The sequence below is a fragment of the Gossypium hirsutum genome, chromosome A09 (assembly GCF_007990345.1).
Source record: "Gossypium hirsutum isolate 1008001.06 chromosome A09, Gossypium_hirsutum_v2.1, whole genome shotgun sequence".
In the NCBI taxonomy this organism is placed as follows: domain Eukaryota; kingdom Viridiplantae; phylum Streptophyta; class Magnoliopsida; order Malvales; family Malvaceae; genus Gossypium; species Gossypium hirsutum.
The window spans coordinates 41,688,065-41,711,504 of record NC_053432.1 but is presented as its reverse complement, the minus strand read 5'-3'; the positions used below and the strand labels follow the sequence as shown (position 1 = coordinate 41,711,504).

General features: G+C 37.3%; 1 protein-coding gene across 1 annotated transcript; it reads right to left on the bottom strand.

The window, feature by feature from the left end:
* Positions 1–1,052: 1,052 nt before the first annotated feature.
* Positions 1,053–14,416, bottom strand: LOC121205993 (uncharacterized). Its single transcript, XM_041076143.1, has 3 exons — positions 14,174–14,416; positions 13,832–13,981; positions 1,053–1,178 (listed from the first exon to the last, which is right to left on the bottom strand). The coding sequence occupies exons 1-3, from the start codon at positions 14,414–14,416 to the stop codon at positions 1,053–1,055; spliced, it is 519 nt and encodes a 172-aa protein (XP_040932077.1).
* Positions 14,417–23,440: the final 9,024 nt, after the last annotated feature.

The following is a 23,440-nucleotide window of genomic DNA, read 5'->3' as shown; positions in this document are numbered from 1 at the left end:
TAAAGTTTGACATTTTTACATTTTAGTCCCTAGGCTCGTAAAATGAAATGTACTCAATTTATTCAATACCCATGCCTAGCCGCACCTTATACATGCTTAAAGTCGCCCCCATTTTTCACTTAATCACACTTTTACTACTTATTTTATAACTTTTACAAATAGGTCCTTTTTAACATTTTTACCGAAAATCACTTAGTAAAAGTTGTTTATCTAACACCAAACATGCATTTTCTACCATTAGGCATCAAAATACACAAATATATATCATTGTTAAAACTTTAAACTTTGAAAATAATTCAAAATAGTCCTTGGAAATACTAGATTAGGTTACAAGGATCTCAAAAATATGAAAATCATTAAAAACAAAACTAAAACGGACTTACAATAGAGCTTGGAAGCTTAGCCAAAACCATAGCTATGGCTTCTTGGTATATTCAACCATGGAAAGAAGAAGATGGACAAATTTTGGCTTTATTTTGGCTTTTTAATCCATTTAATTACCAAATTACTAAAATGCCCTTAATGAAAAACTTTAGAAACATACCAAACCATGTCCATTTTTGTCCACCAACTTAACCATGGTCTAATTACTATTTAAGGACCTCTAATTTAAAATTTCATAAAAATTAGACACCTTTAACCTATAGAACTCACGTTTTGCACTTATTACAATTTAGTCCTTTTGACCAAATTGAGTGCCCAAATGTGAAAATTTTAAAATGAAATTTTCACGAAATCATTCCATAAAACTGTAGACCATAAAATATAATACAAATAAGTTTTTCTGCATCGAATTTGTGATCTCCAAACCTCTGTTCCGACTAGACCCAAAATCGGGCTGTTATAACTCTCCTCCCTTTAGGGATTTTCGTCCCCAAAAATCTTACCAAAAAAGAGATTAGGGTAATGTTTTCATAGTTTCCTCTACCACATCAAGGAGTACTCTTAGAGGGAAATACTTCAAGAAGCACTCTATCATTGATCTGGAATCCAATATCTTAAATTTTCAAATCTGTACGCTACTTATGTTAGTCTGAAATTGCTTTCAACTTTCATGAATCACTTTCACCTTTTTCCTCAGAATCACAAATCAATCCCACCTTGTATATCTCCTTCCAATCACCTTTGAACTCTGAAACACAGTGACGAAGCATATCCTCAAAGATCTGAATTACTCTCTGAATGAACAAATGAGCTACTATTAAGTATCGTACAACATTTTCTGCAAAAGCTTTGGATAATTCATTGCACGAATTCTATCTCAGAGTAATAATAACAGAAATCAAAATCCAAAGTTGTCTCACACTGTACTCGTTTAGTTTACCACTCACTATCACATTCCTGAAGTTCTCAATCTTACAAAGAAAACATCGCTTTAGCTTTTTAATTTAGCTAGATTCAAACTTCCATCAAATAAGATTAATCATGTAACAAACACTCACAAAATGAGAAAAGGCTTTCCATTCAAGCATCTGCACCTATATCTACTTCCCCAAAGGTTAATCACTAACTATTCACAATCTTTCAATAGTTCAAGCCATCAACGTTGTCTTAATTTCAGATTTTTCTATAACATTAGATACTTTATACTCTTGGAATTAAGAAGCATGTGACGTTTTTCGTCGAACAAATGATGTCATCAATTTCTCAACATAGACATACTAATGGCTGACTCTAAGTCACTTGTCGAACAATTCTTTTAATGAGATTTTAACCGTCTGAAAGCATAAACTGTCACTTTACATTCTTTTATTAAAACACATTCCAATTCGTTCGATAGTGCATCGCTGAAAATCACGAATTTTTTACTCCATTCAAACAAAACCCAGAACCATTGCTTCAATTTATAACACCTTCGACTATTTTCAACTTTGCTAACATGCAATAGGCCATTCAAACTTTCACAAATGTGATAACTTTATCAATCGAAATAGCTTTAACTCATAAGAACATCATTCGATTAGAACAAATCTAATAAGTATATATCGATATCATACTTTCTAGAATATGAATTCTTCCTTCAAATTATCCTTCTATTCACCCAGGAATGTACAAGATTTTATTTTCTTACCTGAGGATGAACTCAAATGAATATGACTCAAATTACTTTTCAACTAACCAGCTCGTTCAGATAAAAACAACTAAGTCGATCTCAACTATCAAATAATAACATATCAAAATACTCCTTTCTTCATGTTGTTAAACAACTCAAACATACAATCTTTTATAATTCCCTTAACATGTTAATCAAAGATCTTTACAACTGCATTAGCTCAAGAAAACAAAATATCCTGATTGAACTCATTGACCTTAATCAAACTTGCCTAAGAAAAGAAAACCATCATAAAATTTGAGCTTGAGCTTCCATTATCTATACCTTTGCCTATGTTAATTCCTTTCACGAAAATTAAAGAAATCATGATACCAAAATCACCATGTTCCTATGATTGAACCAAAAATACACCTATAATAGACATAGTTATCACAAACTAAAGAACACACTTTAAAGATGAGCCATGATTGATAATTTACGAAATAAGGATGATAAGAAGAACGAGATAAAGAAATCCAAGATGCGATACCATACTAGAAGTCTGAGACAATAACTCATAAGAAAATAATAAAGATCTTGATAATTTCTCAGAGAAAACTAGAAGGAAAACAATGCTTACACGCCCTGGAATTAATTGTAACAGAGATAATATATTTTCAATATATATATATAACAAAACAACATCCAGTAGAAACAGAAGAATAGCCTCACATAAATTTTCACCATTAACTTTTATTCCAAACATAATATAATAGAACCCCAAAGAGAGAGATAAGATATGTTGATCATCAACCAACTAGACCAATAGTACTTTCATCTAACATTATAATCAGCTAGCATTCTTATACAATAAGAATTTCAACAGAAAATGAAAAATCACATATATCTCTGAGGATAAATGAATATATAAAATACCCAAAAGAGATCATCATAATCTATTCAATTACAACTGTTACACTCGGACATCTTTACGATTCAAACATCATTTCTCTGACTAATTCTATCATCACTAATCCTGTATTATTCCATTCACTAACAAAAATCAATCCAGAAGAAATTCCAGCAAATACATACTTTAAACATCATACCTGAATGAGTCGATTAGCCGAGATTAAATTTTTCTTTAACTGTGACATTGCGAAATCCGAATGATCTTTAGAATAACCTGGCATCTTTTCCAAAACTATATTCACTAGCCAAACTATTCTCAACTTTGACCACATTATTAGTTATTTCACTACTGAACTCTTTAGTCTGTCACTTGTGAGCTCATTCAACATAAATCTCGTGAAATTTCGTTATAAAATAAAAAATTGGTAAGGCGGTGAGATCGTAAAGCCTCTAACTCGACTCTCATATATACACACATGTGACTTAACATTCATCATCATCATAATATCATCACAGTTATATAATTCACTTCAGGCAATTTAACATACATATTATGTTACACGAACTTTCTAATTATCTTATTCAAACAAGTGCACTTATACATACATTCCATAAATTTTGAGTAAGTTTACTTATCGCATTCATTTAATCAAATAAGTTAGGCACATAACATCACATGAATGCCAAACAAACATGGGTGAGGTTATCATAATATAAACTTTCATTTCATTTCACTTTTCCATATTTCAAGGATAATTCCCATTGAACTTGTAACACCCCGTACCCGAGACCGTTGCCGGAGTCGGACACGAGGGGTTCACAGACTAAATTCGCTTACTATCGCAGTCCATTTTAAAATTTTCCAGGCAGTTGGCTAACTGCGACGCTGTCACCTCAAAAATCATATCTTGAGTTTCACAACTCAAAAATCAGTTTCTTAATTTTTACCTGAAACTAGACTCATATTTCCATCTACATATGTTTTTCTAGAATTTTTAGTCAGGCCAATTAGTACAGTTTATTAGTCAAAATCTCCCATGTTACAGGGATCAACTACACTGACCTTTGCGCATTACGACTTGGATATCTCCCTGCACAGAGCTTCAATACTGATGCCGTTTGTTTCTATAGAAACTAGACTCAGAGAGGAATCTATACATGTATGGCATGACTCCTAATTATCTCTGGTTAATTTATAATGAATTTCCAAAGTCGGAACAGGGAATCCAGAAACCGTTCTGGCCCTGTCTCACGAGAACCTGAATATCTCTTAACATACTGTCCATATGATCGTTTCGTTACTTTCCTATGAAAATAGATTCATCAAGGTTCGTTTACATAATTTATTAATTATTTAATTCCAATCCTACTATTTTTAGTGATTTTCCAAATCTACATCACTGCTGCTGCCAGCATCTGCCTTTAAGGTAGACTTTACCTATTTCATAGTTTCCATGATTCAACTAGCCCTTTTAGCATAAATAGCACAAATTATGATAGTGATTAACCATTCCATACCAAATGATTATAACATTATGCTCAAACATATATAAGTCATTTTCGCATGGCTATATACATTAACCAAAATATTCTTCCGCCACTAGTCTATTTTATACATGCCATAAGATAATCCAAAACATAGTAGTACCAAACAGTGGATAGTGATAGTGTGACTAGTTGCTGACGATCCCCGAGCCTGTAGCTTCGCAATGAGATCTATAAAACAGAGGAAACAGAGTAAACGGAGTAAGCATTACAATGCTTAGTAAGTTTTAAGCAGTGTCAACAGATAACAATCAAATTATAACATAGTTGTTCGTATTCTTATTTCACTCTTCCTTCGGGCATACCATCCCTTTACCGAATATGCACATCTCATCATATACAATATGCAGATAAACTTTCACATAAAAGTGAGCTCATGTGACATAGATATATCGTATGATTTCACATCGCCTCTCACACTGATCCGATGTCACATAATCATAGGAATAGTCTCATAGATTGCTCTCGTATGCATCACATAACTACCTTATGATTTAGTGCAAATCAAGCTCACATATAAACTTGGAGTACATACCTGTTTAACCTTTCGCATTGAATATATTTACAAGCAATTCTTATTACGAAGTCTTACCCGGACATAATCTCCACATGAAGTTATCGGGTCTTACCCGGACAAAATTCCCACACGTAGTCATCGGGTCTTTAGAGCTCGGATATAGTACGAGCACAAAGCTTACGGACATTAATCAGTGATAATATTCTCGCATAAAGCCTGCGGGGTTTTAACCCGGATATAGTACTGACACAAATGCCCTTCGGGACTTATCACATTTATGCACTTTCACATCCATCACGTTGGCCACTCGGCCCTGTCACAATATACACTTTCACATTCATCACATCGGCCATTAGGCCTTATCACATATATACACTTTCACATTCATCACATCGGCCATTAGGCCTTATTACATATATACACTTTCACATTCATCACATCGGCTATTAGGCCTTATCACACATATACACTTTCACATTCATCACATCGGCTATTAGGCCTTATCACACATATACACTTTCACATTCATCACATCGGCCATTAGGCCTTATCACATATATACACTTTCACATTCATCACATCGGCTATTAGGCCTTATCACATATATACACTTTCACATTCATCACATCGGCCATTAGGCCTTATCACATATATACACTTTCACATTCATCACATCGGCCATTAGGCCTTATCACACATATAGACTTTCACATTCATCACATCGGCTATTAGGCCTTATCACATATATACACTTTCACATTCATCACATCGGCCATTAGGCCTTATCACACATATACACTTTCACATTCATCACATCGGCCATTAGGCCTTATCACATATATACACTGTCTTGGCTGAATCTACATCTATCATTTCCAATATCACAATTTAGAATTCACGTATGGGTTTAATCAATAGCTTATGAGCAACTAGAACAAGTTTATCAAGGTTTACAACACAATCTCAAATTCAGCACAAGCTATTTTTCCTGAGCAATAGTCACTAAATCATTTATAACTGGAGCTACAAAATCCAAATCACTTTCCGTTAATTTTTCCTGAATATAGACTCGTATATCTTCCATCCATAAAATTTCCAGAATTTTAGGTTTGGCCAATCAATACCAGATTTTTCTTAAAGTTTCCCCTGTTTCACTGTTTGACTAATCTGACCACTCTTCACTATGAATCGGATTTCTCATTTTACAGAATTCAAAATGTGTTGTATTTGATTTCATTTGAAACTAGACTCATTAAGGAGTCTAAGCATATAAATTTTTTCTTATAACCATTTTTGTACAATTTATAATGATTTTCTAAAGACGGAACAGAGGATTACAGTGTCATTCTGCACTGTCTCACACAACTTTAAAGATCTCATTATCGGAAATAAATTTTCTTACACGGTTTCTTTTATAAGAAACTAGACTCATTAAGCTTTAATTTCATAATTTATTCAGCCTCCCATTCAACTCCAACAATTTATGGTGATTTTCTAAATTCATGTTACTGCTGCTGTCCTGAGCAGGTTTATCACAATTTTACTCTTCTGACATATCGTTTTAGCACTTCATAATATCATATCCATTTGGCAACATATCATATCAATAAATTACCTATACTTCATAATAGCCATTAGGCTATATGCATAAAAATTTACAATAGAGTTATGATTCTTTTAATATGTGCTTAACATATCATACTCAATCACATTATAGGCTTTAATACTTAAAACTTACCTCGATCGCTAATGTACGTCAATTCCGACTATTCGACCAATTTCCCTTTTTCCGCGATCCGACTTTGTTTCCATAAGCTCTTGATGCTCAATCAACAATTTTTTAACTTCAAATTTGCAAACAGCAATGTCGTCACTTTACATAACAGAAATTAAATTTCATTACTTAAACTATCCATGACAATCACCTTCCGAGCACCTTAATTTTCTTTAAGCTAAACTACCTCATAGTATACATATACACATTCGGCTAATTATAAAACAAATCAGCACTCATAACCGAATCATTGACTAAAATCACATTCGGTAATATGCTTTTAAATAATTTCAATATTTATTAACATCTAAAACTAATTTGCTTGGGGTGCCATGAATTATTCAAATCGGCCGAATATCATTGAATCTCTAAAATCATGCTTATAACCACTTGGCCGAGTTTCACATTTCAAAGCCACATATATATATTATTCAAAGTATTTATCAACATTTAAAAATCCAAAACCATAAAACTCAATTCATATAACACCAAACTCAATGCTAAATCACCCTAGGCACATTCGGCACTAGCACAAGCACACACACATTTAACTTTTCTAAAATTCAACTTTAACAAGCTTCCTATGCTTCCATGATAAAAACTGAATGCTCATCTTACCACCAACATGCATATTTAATTATCTCAAGCCTCTCTTAATCAATTTTATTCATAATAGCATGAACTCAACAATCCATTACTCATACAAAACAACATAACCGAAAGTCTTACTCATTCCAAAAATTCAAATCTCAACTTGGTCACAAAAATAACTTGATATCTCACCAACACAACATCAACACCAAGCAAGAATGATGCATCCATGGCCGAGTGTCATTTCCATCACATAGCAAGATTTAGACCATGGGCTAGGTAGAACTCAAGCTAACAACTAAAACATGCATGCATCTCATGGAACATCATCAAACATACCTTAGCCTAGTTACATGCATGGCCGAACCTCTTCAATCTTTATGAACACTTTTTTTTTTGTTTTTCTTTCCTTCAACTCACGGCAAGGGGGGGGGGACAATCACACATATCCTTTCTTTTTTTTTGTTTCTCATCCTACTAACACTAATATTTTATTGCCCATGCTCTTTATTTTATTGTTTCCTCCCATGATGCACCAACACAACATGTCTATGACATGTTTTGCCCATCACCCTTTGTCCATCCTAATGTCATGGCCGGCCACTACTAGATGGGAGGGGAAAATTGACATGGAAGTCCCCCCTTTTTCAACATGCACTAATAGGTCCTTATGTTTTGATCTATCACATTTCAAAAATGTCACACATAAGCCCTATTGACTAAATTCACATGAAATTTACTAAATCGAAGCTTAAAATTTTCACACATTTATTTTAGACAATAAATATCATGTTCAAATAATTTGGTTACTCGGTTTAGCGGTCCCGAAACCGCTTTCCGACTAGGGTCAATTTAGGGGTGTCACAGAACTATTGTAATTTCGATGGATAGTTGGGTAGTATACTCAAGGTATGCATGTCAGCAATCTGTCAATTCATATTCGAAAGTGCCCTTTTGGCACCTCTTCATAAAGCACACTCTCGAGCCACATATGATATAACAGGATTGCCGGTCTAAGCTAAATCCTTTCAGTAACGTATGCTCTAAAGGGCTTACTCTGGATTACCCGTCTAGGCTAAATCTATTTCATAACATTTTATGCATTCCATAAAATCACCATAATCCATCAAAATAAAACGTTCAACTAGAACAATGACATTTTACCCATATTTCTAAACTTATGGTTATTTTTAATTTTGTACATCATCATATACATATCATGAACTCTTATTCATACATTTCCAAGTTTTGACTCATCAAAAACACATTTTTGAATATCTTAGTATCACTTTTAGCATTTTTAAAAATAGCTCGGTTAGAAAGCACCTCTGTCTCAACAGAACAATTTCATTAGAGTCGAAAGATATCACGCTATCACAGGTAGCATTATGGCATGTATATCTAGACTCACATAAGCTAAGTTAGTCTGAGAATCAACTAAATTATAGCTCTGATACCACTAAATGTAACACCCCTTACCCGTATTCCACGGCGGAATAGGGTACGAGACATTACCAGACTTAAACACAAGCAAACATACAATTTCAGGTTATACACTTGCGTCCAAATTAAAACCTTTCACATTTAATCATAAAGTCCTAATACAAGCATACGAGGCCTAAAACATGCATTGGAAGTGGTTCGGGACTAATCCGAGAACTTTAGAAAGTTTTGCAACACTTAGAAAATTTTTCACTAAACAGCGGTCACAAGCCCGTGTGGGTATGGGGCACACCTGTGTGGACAGGCCGTGAAGTCACACATGCCCATGTCCCTAACTTGTATAACTCTCTGTTTGTCGCCCAGGAGCAAATTGAAGTCACACGGCCAAGACACACGCCCCTCTGTTTAAGCCGTATGCTCGATACTGAGCATTCTATTTTGCAACAATTTAGGTGCAGGGGAAACAAGCCCAAATCATATGCCCATGGGGCTGATCGTGTAACACCCCAAACCCGGCCTAGACATTATGGCTGAATCTGTGATGTCACATGGGAGTGTTAAAGCACAAATTTTTTAAAAATCCATTCTACATAAAATCTTCTTTAGGTTCTTAACAAAAGTTTAGGATGTCTGGTTCATTTTGAAAACTCAAGTTTTTTTAGAAAAATATTAATTATAATAGTTTTTTATTTAAAATTTAAAACAGTGTTTGTTGCGGAAGCTTTCAAAATGTGTTGCGTAGTCGTGGTGTTTTTAGAAAAACATTTGTTTATATTTTCTTGAAGATCCGAGACCTACTACTACCAAATTAAAATTTAAGTAACTAAATCCCCAAATTTAAAATAAAAATTAAAGAGGCCTTATTACATAATGAAACCCAAAATAAAGTCTTAACTATAATATTAAAAGAAGCTACGTCGAGTGGCCACCTCTGAGTCCTTTGTCGCCTCGATCCGTCTAAGCCTGGGGATTTCCTGCACAGATAACAGATGGATTGTAAGAGTATGCCCAAAGATCAATCATGAGATGGTTGTAATAGCATACTTGATTGAACATGTTTATTAATATAAGGCGTTTCCATTATTATTTTAATTTCTTTTCTGTGTGTATAAATAAATTGTTTTATAATAATGTCCTGAGAAAATATGATTGTTCTTAAAAGATCCTTAGTCAGGTATTATTGTTGACTAGGACAACAATAATGCATTAAGACTAACATGTAGTTGATTGATGATAAAGAGTTGTCATTGATATGGAGTATCAAAATCAATGCATGAATATGTGTGTTAGAGAACAACATATTGGACTAACCCGCTATGAGTATGTTTCTTGGATTATTATGTAATTGTCATAACATTACTTATAGTGATTAATATGTATATGATCCTTAGACTTGAGATCATCATTATCCCAACATCCTGAGTTGTATATTTTGATATAGTCAAATGTACACCGTAACTGGTTGTTCTATAAAGGCTGATGTTGGATATATTACAATCTATGTAGAGCGATATGGTTGATCAATATAGAATAAGTCCCTCCTACATAATGGGAGTAATATCTTAGGCCACTTGATTGAGTGAGACTGGAAATGCATGGCCATGCTCAAATAAGTTGATATGAGATGTCATACTTATTTGTATATCATAGTCTACTCAAGGTATCAAGAAACATGAGTGGACTATGCAAGTGTGACTATTCCATGACTTGTGTTCATTCCAGATATAAATGACTTAAGGATTAATGCATGAAAGGTAAATCACAAAAGGTTATATCGAATCATGACTTCTTGTAACTTAGGTAGCAATGATGCATTGCTAGATGCCATTCATTGTATGTAACATTAGAATCATTCTAATATTACTGCTAACGTTACAAGAGCTTACAGGTTCACACTATATGGTTGAGGTGATCGGAATAAAACATAGTCGGTATTGTGTGTGGTTGCCACATGAATTAAATTAATTATAGAATTAATTTAATTGGGCAATCAAATATCGAACATATTATATGTACAAGGATGTTGTACACATAATGAGAACATAATTCTATTAATATATGAATTTGGTTCGTATATAAATTTAAATAAATATAGTTTACCAAAGTTTTTGTTATAATTAATGTAATTATAATTTTAGGTTAAAACATTATTATATTTATCTTAAAATTTTTTGAATTAAGATTCGATATAAATATACCAATTTAAAAGGGGAGTTATACAAGGATTAAAACTACCCCGAAAACCTAGTTTTGTGGTCTAGCATCCGTTAAGCAAAGAAATCTCTCAAAAACAGCTTTAGGGACTTCTTCCGTTCATTGTCAACTAGGTAGATTACGTAGAGGTCGGCATCTGAAAAGTTACAACATGGTTCAATAGTGGTTCTGAATTCTCGTTGCCGAGATGTCGTTGTCTACTCAGATTGAAGTTTCAATAATTTCAAAACCATCATTATAATTTCATTTTTCCCAATTCGTTCCTCGCACATGGATCCATGGTTTGGATTGCCGGAATTTTATTTTTTCACTGCGCCTTTGGGGCACTGGCATTCCAGCATGGATGAGTTTTGAAAATTAGTGTGTGAAATCTTATAAAAGTATACAGTCTGAGTAAACACTATCTGGGCCTAAGCCCTTTCAGTATCAGTTAGGCCTTAGCCTATTTCTTTAACAGTAGCGGTCTAGGCCTGAGCCCGTTTTAGTAACAGTAACAGTCTGGGCCAGAGCCAATTGACATATCAATACAGTATGCAAATAAAAGTCCTACCCAATTCATCCTCTACACACGATCTCCATACCAACCCTACACACCATATGGGGATTAAATCGACCCACCCTACCCTACACACCAAGTAGTACTGGTAGTGGCACTAAAAAAGTATTTGCAGTAAAGCCGCAAGTAATAGGCTTATAGCCTTTCAGTACACTTCCTCCAAAATCATATATCCCACCCCATGCAATGCAATTTACTATAAATGTATATACAATAAGAATGGCATGCTCAAACAGTCACACACCACATAGGGGTATATTAGTCATTTTACCTATTAGGGGTATAATGGCCATTTCATCAATATAAGGTCTAAAGGTACTTACCAACCCAACGGTAGGTCCATAGTTGTCTTGGGCAACCCGTGCAACCTTAACAGTCAATTAGTCAGAATGGGCCTATAGCCCATATTGTAGGCCCATGTGGGCCCACAAGCCTGTGTAACCTGTAAAGCCCAAAATGACCTTGGCCGTGTGAACTACACAGGCTAGCCCAACAATCTCCACACGTCTGTGTGGTTTACTTGTGTAGGGCCCATGAGTTCGTGAGGCCAACACGGTCTATTTTGGTCCAACGTGGCCCAAAGCGACCCAAGCCCACGAAATCGCTCGTGGTGGTCTCTACGTTCAAATGCTCGTGCTTATGCATTTAGATGACCACACAAGTGATGAACGCCCGTGTAGTATTAATGGTAACGGTTTTTGGCTTTTTTCGATTTATAATTGAAGCAGTGTAACTACACACAGCTGTTCACGAAACCGTGCAAAGAATCAACGAGTACTCAAACCTACATTCATTCATAAGATTTAGTTAAACGTACATTACTCAACCTATCCAAAACCCCTACCAAAATAACTTTTCCAAACTTACCCGTTATTTGAATAGATCCGCCAAATATGGCTTACTCGCTGAATCCGTTAGTAAGAGACCAATCGGTAGGCCTTAGGGGGTTATCTGCATTTCAACAACACTTATTAACCATCAACAACTAAACAATTGTACTAGATGAAAAACCACTTACCAAAATGTAGAGTCCAACTTAGGTGAAAAAGAACATTCGACCACCACCACCAATTCCCAAAAGTACAAAGAATGGTAGAGGCGAAGTGTAACAATCGCTTCCTCTATCAACAACAACTAGAAGAAAGAGATGTTTAGAAGGAAAGATCCTAACAGTAGAGAGAAGCAGAAAGGGAATCATGAGCACTTACCAAATGCCAGAGAACTCTCACTAGCTGAAAACAAGATAAAAGAAAATAGGAGAAGTATTCTGTTGATCCACAAACTTGGAAGGAAAAGAGACCCGAAAATAAACTGAAATGAGGAGAGAGTAGATGTAATCAGATTACACAATATGAGAGAAAACACTTGACTAGAAACTGAAAGAATAAAGATGAGAAGAGAAGAGGGATATTTGGCTACTGGTTAAAAGAGTAAGGAAGAAGAGATTTTCGGTCAAAGGCACAAGGATGGGCACAATAAGAAGGGTAGAAAACTGAAAAGAATGCAGGATGAGAGAAGTACCAAAAAGGCCAAGGTAAAATTCAGCTACTCAAAACAAGCACAAAACCAAAGAGAGAATAGAAGCTAGGACAGAAAGCTACCAAAAAGAACAAAATTTCGGCACTAAGTGCCTATGACCGATTTTGCACTTAGTGAGACCTACTTTCAGCAACCAACTACCACTCCCACACTCCTTGATCCACTCCTCCAATCTCTCCCCAATTTTCTCCTCTATTTCCTCAATTGACTAATTCAAACTCCTTCCACTACTCCTACAATTCGGTTACATGACCCCTTACTCCACTCAAACACCTCAGCCGTTCAAGCTTTAAAGTTCTAGTGATATACAACCACCTACAAGGCACAGCAGCAAAAAGACATCCTTTATGCGTACTAGGACTCGAACTCAAGTCCCTAAGCATTAGCAAAACGCCATTTGCCACTAGTCTAGCCGACTTTTCTTGTCATGCAACACTCACATTAATTTAAAAGTCTACTAGCTGAAGACAAGGGTCTATTCAAATAGAACTAAAATTTTGCTCAAGTCAGGGCTTGAACCCAAGACTTGTCAGACACTCCCAGAGCAGTAAAGCACTAAGATAGACATACATCCAAGCCACATCACATAAAAATTAATTTTAACAGGGTTTTTGCGATTTGGGGCGTTACAATTCTACCCTCCTTAAAAAAATTTCGACCTTGAAATTTACCTGGTCAGAACAGGTGAGGGTATTGTTGTCTCATCACCTCATCGAGTTCCCACGTAGCTTCCTCAGAACTGTGGTTCTGCCAAAGAACTTTCACTAATGGGACTAATTTCCTTCTCAAGACTTTCACCTCTCGATCCAAGATCCGAACTGGTTCCTCCTCAAAAGTCAGATCTGGTTTAACTTCAATCTCCTCAACCGGTAACACATGCGTAGGATCAGAGCGGTAGCGTCTCAGCATCGAAACATGAAACACATCATGAATCCGCTCTAATTCCAGAGGTAGCTCTAACTAGTATGCAACTGGTCCTACTCATCTCAATATGCGGTAAGGCCCAATAAACCTTGGGCTCAACTTGCCCTTACGCCCAAATATCAGTACCTTCTTCCATGGCGAGACCTTTAGAAAGACAAAATCTCCCACAAAATACTCAGTTTCCTTACGCTTCAGATCTGCATATGACTTCTGTCTGTCTAATGCCATATTCAGTTGATCCTGAATTAATTTGACCTTATCCTCAGTATCAGATACTAGCTCAGGAGCTAGAGCATGCTGCTCCCCCAACTTAGTCCAACATGACGGAGTGCGACACCTATGTCCATATAGTGCTTCGTAAGGTGCCATCTGTATACTAGACTGGTAGCTATTGTTGTAAGCAAACTCTGGTAGCAGTAATTAATCCTCCCAACTGCCTTGGAAGTCAATCCCAGAACTCCTTAACATGTCCACCAGTATCTGAATTGCCCTCTCTGACTGACCATCTATCTGAGGATGGAACGCAGTACTGAAGTCCAACCATGTACCCAGGGCTTCATGTAACTTCTTCCAGAACTAAGACATGAAGCGAGGATCTCTGTCAAATATTCTGGAAACTGGTACCCCATGCAGTCTCACTATCTCGGATACATACAACTTAGCTAGTTTCTACACCGAATAATCTATGCGAACTGGTATGAAATGGCCAGATTTGGTCAACCGATCCACGATGACCCATACTGAATCTTTCTTAGAAGGCATGAGGGGCAGCCCACTCACAAAGTCCATAGTTACTCTTTCCCACTTCCACAGCAGAATCTTAACTAACTGAAGCAACCTAGAAGGCAACTGATGTTCCACTTTAACCTGTTGGCAAGTCAGACATTTCCCCACAAAGTCGGTAATCTCACGCTTAAGACTCGGCCACCAATATATTTCACGGAGATCTCTATACATCTTATTTCCACCTAGGTACATAGCATAGAGGCTACTATGCGCCTCTTGCAGTAAGGTCTGCCTCAAATCAGTATCCTTAGGTACACAAATTCTGCCTCAGAAATAGAGTACCCCTTCACTATTCAGCCCAAACTCCACAGTATTACCATTCTCAATTTGACGAAACCGAAGACCTAATAATTCATCTTCCAAATGTTTGCTCTTAATTTGTTCAATCCACACTGGTTTAACTTGGAGCTCAACCAACAAGCTACCATCATCAAATAAGCTAAGACGAGTAGACATTGCTCTTAGATCAGTCATAGCCCTACGGCTTAGTGCGTTAGCCACCACATTGGCCTTAACAGGATGGTATTCAATTGAACATTCATAATCCTTAAGCAGATCAATCCATCTATACTGCTTAAGATTTAACTCATTCTGAGTGAGGAGATACTTGAGGCTCTTATGATCCGTGTAAATGATACACTTCTCACCGCACAAGTAATGCCTCCAAAATTTTAATTCGAATACTACTGCGGCCAACTCCAAGTCATGCGTTGGGTAATTCACCTCATGAGTATTAAGCTGGCAAGACACATAAGCTCCACCTTACCCTCTTACATCAACAAACAACCCAAACCAACGTGTGATGCATAGTTGTAGATAGTAAATTCCATTCCAGACTCTGGCTGAATCAAGACAGGGGCCTTAGTTAGAACTTTCTTGAGCATTTCAAAGCTCTCTTGCTGCGAATCAATCCAATTAAAGGGCACGTCCTAACATAGCAGCTTAGTTAAGGGCACGGCAGTCAGTGAGAACCCCTCTACAAATCTTTGGTAGTACCCAGCCAATCCCAGAAAACTACGTATTTTTGATACAGTCTTAGGCTACTTCCAATCTAAAATAGCATCAATTTTTTTAGGATCAACCCTAATCCCCTCAGTAGATACCACATGACCAAGAAACGTTACCTCACGTAACCAGAATTCACACTTGCTGAACTTGGCATACAGTTGTTTCTCCCTCAAGATTTGCAGAACTACCCGGAGATGTTGATCATGTTCCTCATCAGTCCTTGAATACCCCAGTATGTCATTAATAAATACTACAACAAACCGATCCAGATAGGGTTGAAACACTCTGTTCATCAGATCCACAAAAGCCGCTGGTGCATTTGTCAGTCCAAAAGGCATTACCAGGAACTCATAATGACCATAACGAGTCCTCAATGCCATCTTGTGCACATTGGCCCCTTTAACTCTCAGTTGGTGATACCTCGACCAGAGATCTATTTTAGAAAAAAATTGATGCACCTTGTAGTTGGTCGAACAGATCATCAATCCTCAGCAGAGGGTATTTGTTCTTAATGGTCAACTTATTCAGTTGTCTGTAGTCGATCCACATACGCATGGATCCATCCTTCTTTTTCACAAACAAGACTGGTTCTCCCCATGGAGACACACTAGGTTGGATAAACCCACGGTCCAGTAAAATTTGAATCTGAGCCTTAAGATCCACAAGTTCCTTCGGTGCCATTCTGTAAGGAGCGATGGACGTTGGAGCCGTACTAGGAATGAGCTCAATCCTAAACTCCACTTCACGTTCTAGAGGTAACCCCGATAGCTTTTTAGGAAAGACGCCTAGAAAATCCTTAACAATCCTAATATCCTTTACCAAAGAGTTCCCAACATCCAAAACACTGACATAGGCCAAGAACACCTCACAACCCTTGCGAACCAACTTCTCAACCCTTAGCGTAGAAATTACATTACTAAAATAGTTTCGTCGTTCCCTGATTACCACTACCTCCTCATCTACCTCATTTCTCAGTACAACCCTTTTAGTGGCACAATCCAAGCTTACCCGATGTTTAACTAACCAATCCATGCCCAGTATTAGGTCGAATTCTCTGGAAGGCAGCTCCATAAGATCTGCCAAAAATACAACTCCTTGTATCTCTAAGGGAACATCTTTCAACATCTTATTTATCCAAACGGACTGCCCCAGCGGACTTATAATGTTTTTAGTCGTAATACCCAATATCTTAGACATAGAGCACGCTATGTATGAATGTGTAGACCCAACATTAATCAATGCAATATAAGGTACATTATAGATAAAGAACATACCCATTATGACATATAGAGCATCTCCGTCCTCTCAGCAACGTGCAACATATACCAGTGCCGGCTGCCTCGCCTCGATATGAACAACATCTCTGCCCGGTGCTCCACGACCACGGCCCAAACCATTTTCACCCCTTGCCTGACCTCGGCCTTTCGGTGGCTATTGACCACCCCACTGTACATTACCCAAACCAATAGCTTGCATCTGCTCACGCCTCTATGGATAATCCCTGACACGGTGCTCCAATGATCTGCATCTCAAACATGCATCCATCTTTTTCCAACATTTGCCTTGGTGGCGTTTTCCACAATCAGCACAAAACTGCGGTCCAATAGTAGTAGTAGCAGCAGGGGTCCTAACTCTGATTGGCCCATCAGCTTTGGGCTTTTTCTTAAACCATTGAAAAGAATTTGAGGGCTTAGCATCCCTCTTACCTCTGCCTTTCTCTCTGTTCTGGCGTTCAGCGCGCGTCACATCCTCGGCGATTTTTACCTTATTAACCAGTGCTGCAAATTCCCACTCCCTCTGAAGAGCTATCAGAACCCTTAGACCATCCCTGAGGCCATTCTCAAATCAGACACACCGCTCGTATTTTGTTGCCACCATCCCATGTGCATAGCGGCTTAGTCGTAGAAATTCAACCTCATATTTAGCTATTGTCTTATCTCTGTGAGTTAGATTCAGAAATCCCCTCCTACAGGCATCTATATAGTTGACACCCACATACTTAGCCTGGAAAGTAGTCTTAAAAAACTCCCAGGTCAATTGATTGACTTGAGTGTCCTTTTTGACAGTAAGCCAACACTAGTAAGCCTTTTCTCTCAGTAGAGATACTGCACCTTTTAGCTTCTGCTCAAGGGTGCAGTCAAGGTCATCCATGATCCTTTCTATGGCCTCAATCCAATATTCAGCCACATTAGGGGTAACTCCATCACTACCCCTGAATATTTCTACCCCATTAGACCTGAGTCATTCTGTAATCGACCCACAACCCACAGTGCCTATACTAGGCCCAGCGACCCTTTCTAGAATCCTTAACATTGCTTGGGACAGTGCATCGTCCCCAGCTGTTTGATTTTGAGACCTTGTCTCAGCCAATGGTGAAGCTAGTGCCTCTCTAACTTCCTCATTAGGTTGGTGTCCAGATGACGAAGACCCAGCTCGAGCACCTCCACGGCCTCTGCCGCGACCTCTACCATGAGTACCTCTAGTGCTCATTATCCAATCGCGCTATTATCTTTATTACAAGTTTTATGCCAGTCAATTTATTGGTCCAGTGTTTTATTACAGATATCTTATGACCAATAATATCTCAGAGTTTTTTTTTCACAGTTCGCATTCTTACTACAGTTCGTAGTTTACTCTGACTAAAAAGTTTCAGTACGGTTTTACTACCTAAAGTAGTCTCAGTAATAGCATTTCAATATTATTATTTCAATATAAACAATTAGAAGACTTACAGGATCGGCGCGGAGACTCGGTGTACCACTCCTTCATTAAATCATTTCCAATTAATCACTTTAAACCATTTTAAAACAATGCTGTTGAAATTTCCACTTTTTTTTTGAAAAAAAAACTCAAATCCACAGTCGAGTTTTGCAACCTGAGTCTGATACCACTAAATGTAACACCCCAAACTTGGCCCAAACATTATGGTCGAATTTGTGATGTCACATGGGAGTGTTAAAGCAGAAATTTCGTGAAAATTCGTTCTACATAAAGTCTTCTTTAGGTTCTTAACAAAAGTTTAGGATGTCAGGTTCATTGTAAAAACTCAAGTTGTTTTAGAAAAATATTAATTATAATAGTTTGTTATTAAAACTTTAAAAAAACTGTTTGTTGCGGAAGCTTTCAAAATGTGTTCCATAATCATGGTGTCTCTAGAAAAACATTTGTATATATTTTCTCGAAGATTCGAGACCTACTACTACCAGATTAAAATTTAAGTAACTAAATCCCCAAATTTAAAAAAAAATTAAAGAGGCCTTATTACATAATGAAACCCAAAATAAAGTCTTAATTATAATATTAAAAGAAACTACGACGAGTGGCCACCTCTAAATCCTCCGTCGCCTCGATCTGTCTAAGCCTAGGGATTTCCTGCACAGATAACAGATGGATGAGTTTACGAAAACTCAGTGTGTGAAATCTTATAAAAGTATACAGTCTGAGTAAACACTATCTGGGCCTAAGCTCTTTCAGTATCAATTAGGCATTAGATTATTTCTTTAACAGTAGCGGTCTGGGCCCTGAGCCTGTTTCAGTAACAGTAACAGTCTGGGCCTAAGCCCGTTAACATATCAGTACAATATGCAAACAAGAGTTCTACCCAATCCATCCTCTACACACCACCTCCGTACCAACCCTACACACTATGTGGGGATTAAATCGACCCACCCCACCCTACACACCAAGTAGTACCGGTAGCGGCACTAAAACAGTATTTGCAATAAAGCCGCAAGTAATAGGCTTATAGCCTTTCAGTACACTTCCTCCAAAATCATATATCTCACCCCATGCAATGCAACATAATATAAAGGTATATACAATAAGAATGTCATGCTCAAACAGCCACACATCATATAGGGGTTTATCAGTCATGTTCCCTATTAGGGGTATAATGGTCATTTCATCAATATGAGGTCTAAGGGTACCTACCGACCTAACGGTAGGTCCACAATCGTCTTGGGTAACCCGTGCAACCTTAATAGTTAATCAGTGATAATGGGCATATAGCCCATATTGCGAGCCCATGTGAGCCCACATGCCCGTGTAATCTGTAAAGCCCAAAATGACCTTGGTCGTGTGAACTACACAACTTGGCCTAACAATCTCCACATGTCTATGTGGTTTATTCGTGTGGGGCCCATGAGCTTTTAGGGCCCACACGACCCATTTGGGCCTAACGTAGCCCAAAACGACCCAAGCCCATGAAATCGCTCGTGGTGGTCCTTACGTTCAAACACTCGTGCTTATGCGTTCAGATGACTACACGAGCAAATGCACACTCGTGTAGCATTAATGGTAACGATTTTCGACTTTTGTCGATTTACGATTGAAGGAGTGTAATTACCCACACCTATTCACGAAAGCGTGCGCAGAATCCACGAGTGCTCCAACCTACATTCATTCACAAGATTCAGTTAAACGTACATTACTCAACCTATCCAAAACCCCTTCCAAAATAACTTGTCCAAACTTACCCCTCACTTGAATAGATCCACCGAATATGGCTTACTTGCTGAATCCGTTAGTAAGTGACCAATCGATAGGCCTTAGGGGGTAATTTGCATTTCAACAACACTTATCAACCATCAACAACTGAAAATTGTACTAGATGAAAAGCCACTTACCAAAATGCAGAGTCTAACTTAGGAGAAAAAGAACATCCGGCCACCACCAGCAATTGCCGAAAGTACAAAGAATGGAAGAGGCGAAGAGTAACAATCGCTTCCTCTATCAATAACAGCAGGAAGAAAGAGATGTTTAGAAGGAAAGATCCTAACAGTAGAGAAAAGAGAAAAGGGAATCATGAGCACTTATCGAATGCCAGAGAACTCTCACTAGCTGAAAACAAGATAAAAAAAAGAGGAGAAGTATTATGTTGATCCACAAACTTGGAAGAAAGAGAGACCCGAAAATAAACTAAAATGAGGGAAGAGTAGATGTAATCAGTTTACACAATATGAGAGAAAATACTTGACTAGAAACCAAAAGAATAAAGATGAGAAGAGATGAGGGATATACGGCTATTGCTCAAAAGAGTAAGGAAGAAGAGATTTTTGGTCAATGGCACAAATATGGGCACTATAGAAAGGGTAGAAAACCTAGAAGAATGTAGGAGGAGAGAAATACCAAAAAGGCCGAGGTAAAATTTAGCTACTCAAAACAAGCACAAAACCAAAGAGAGAAAAGAAGCTAGGAGAGAAAGCTACCAAAAAGAACAAAATTTCGGCACTAAGTGCCTATGATCGATTTTGCACCTACTGAGACCTACTTTCAGCAACCAACTACCACTCCCACACTCCTTGTTCCACTCCCCCAATCTCTTTCCAAATCTCTCCTCTATTTCCTCAATTGACCAATTCAAACTCCTTCCACTGCCCCTACAATTCGGTTTCATGATCCCTTACTCCACTCAAACACCTCAACCGCTCAATCTTCAGAGTTCTAGTGATATACAAGCACCTACACGGCACAGCAGCAAAAATATATCCCTTGTGCACAGTAGGACTCGAACTCAATCCCTAAGCATTAGCAACACGCTATTTGCCACTAGTCTAGCTGACTTTTCTTGTCATGCAACACTCACATTAAGTTAAAAGTCTACTAGCTGAAGACAAGGGCCTATTCAAAAAGAACTAAAATTTTTCTCAAGCCAGGGCTTGAACCTAAGACTTCTCAGACACTCCCAGAGCACTAAACCACTAAGGCAGACATACATCCATGCCACATCACACAAAAAATAATTTTAACAGGGTTTTCAGGATTTAGGGCGTTGCAGACTGTGTGTCACACACAGCCTAGACACATGCCCGTGTGTCTACCTGTGTGGATAAAAATAAGGTTATTTATGAAGCTATTTTGCCACCCTCACTTGCACACATCTACACAACATCACATGACACAAATTGAAGCATGTAAAAGAAACCAAACAATCACAACCATGACCATAACATGTCATTCTCATATCATTATTAATCATACTTAAAACATCAACCTTTCCACATTTATTTATGAAAATTTCCACATTTACAAATGACCTTAATATAAATATACTCATAATCAACATTAGTCAACTTCCAAGGCTATATACAAAATGAACCATGAACCAATATAAGCTGACTCGTATGGCTAAAGACCGAGTCCCTATACATGCCATAAACTCAAAATACTTGAATTCATTTATACCCAAAATGATAGCTTGATAGTGTGATAGAATCTCCGACGATCTCCAACCTAAGCTAGCTTAATAACCTTGTAAGATATGGGAAAATAAGGGGGTAAGCTATATAGCTTAGTAAGTCCGTACGAAAATAAAAAGTAACTCTTACCAATCTTTTATCAAGCCTAACAATTTAAACATAAGATAATACAAATTGCTATGAATCTCACAGTTATAATTTTATTCAGTCACAATATTTACTCTATCTACTTACAAACATAATTTAACTTATCTTGGCATTAGCCTAACAACCGTAATCTCTCATTTGTAACATATTACAACAATTAAGAAATCATTTCAAACCTCATAGTAAACATGCATATTAATTATGTGTACTCATATTTCTAAGCATATATATTAATATCTTTCAATTGCCTAAACTTTTATCTTCCCTTAATTTCATAACCATTTTTAAGAGGCAATTATGCCAATCTTTCCTTTTTCTCATATCCGATAAGTTGCAATTTAAGTGAATAAAACATGTTATATCATAACTCAATTTGGCCCGAAAGCCTACCACATGATCTTCAACCGAATTTACCATGAATTTCATACATCACAAGTATAGACCAATAATCACAAGGTTTTTACAAAATCATTCTCGTGGAAATAATACGTAACACCCCTAACCCATATCCGTTGCGGGACTAAGATTGAAGGCATTACCAAACAAATCGGAACATTTTACACTCAATTCATATACATCACCCACAATCATAGTCAATCATTATCATAGAGTCCGTTATATAAGTCATCGATACCTTAAACATGCATTAGAAAAGGGTCAGGACTAAACCGAGATCATACAAGAATTTTTCAAAGTTGTACAGGTCACACGCCTGTGTGAATAGGCTGTGTGCTTCACACGGCTTTAGACACGCCCGTGTGTCTAGGCCATGTCAAAACAGGGCATACATACTGACTTATTCACAGGGACATAAGACATGACTGTGTGCCTTGGCTGTGGTCGAATCTGACTTGCTTCACACGACCAATCACATGCCCGTGTGTCTAGCCTGTGGTCGAAACTGACTTGGCCACACGGCTTAGCAGACGCCCGTGTGTGTGACCATGTGGTCTACCTAGGCTCATTTTGAAATGGCTATTGAGAAAAACGGCTGAGACACACGCCCATGTGGGTAAAAATAGGCCATTTACAAGGCCAATTTGCCACCCACTAAGGGTCCTTCCTACTATCATCAAATAGGCACCAATTGCACATCAAATTTCAACCATTTCATAATCAAAACATTCAACATTCATGTCATATCATTATCAACTAATCTCATGCTCATAACACATACCAATTCATGTCATTCCATAAGCCAAAAACATACCAAAACATATGATTTATAATCTTGATACATTCCATTCATTCTCAT

What these genes read in the sequence shown, in the direction of transcription:
- LOC121205993 (XM_041076143.1), bottom strand. Translation starts at nt 14,416, where the DNA reads ATGGCACCTTACGAAGCACTATATGGACATAGGTGTCGCACTCCGTCA. An exon ending in AGGTCTCGCCATGGAAGAAG is followed by an intron (nt 13,982 to 14,173) that starts GTACTGATATTT and finishes CCGGTTGAGGAG; the next exon opens with ATTGAAGTTAAACCAGATCT. An exon ending in CTACGTGGGAACTCGATGAG is followed by an intron (nt 1,179 to 13,831) that starts GTGATGAGACAA and finishes TTGTTCATTCAG; the next exon opens with AGAGTAATTCAGATCTTTGA.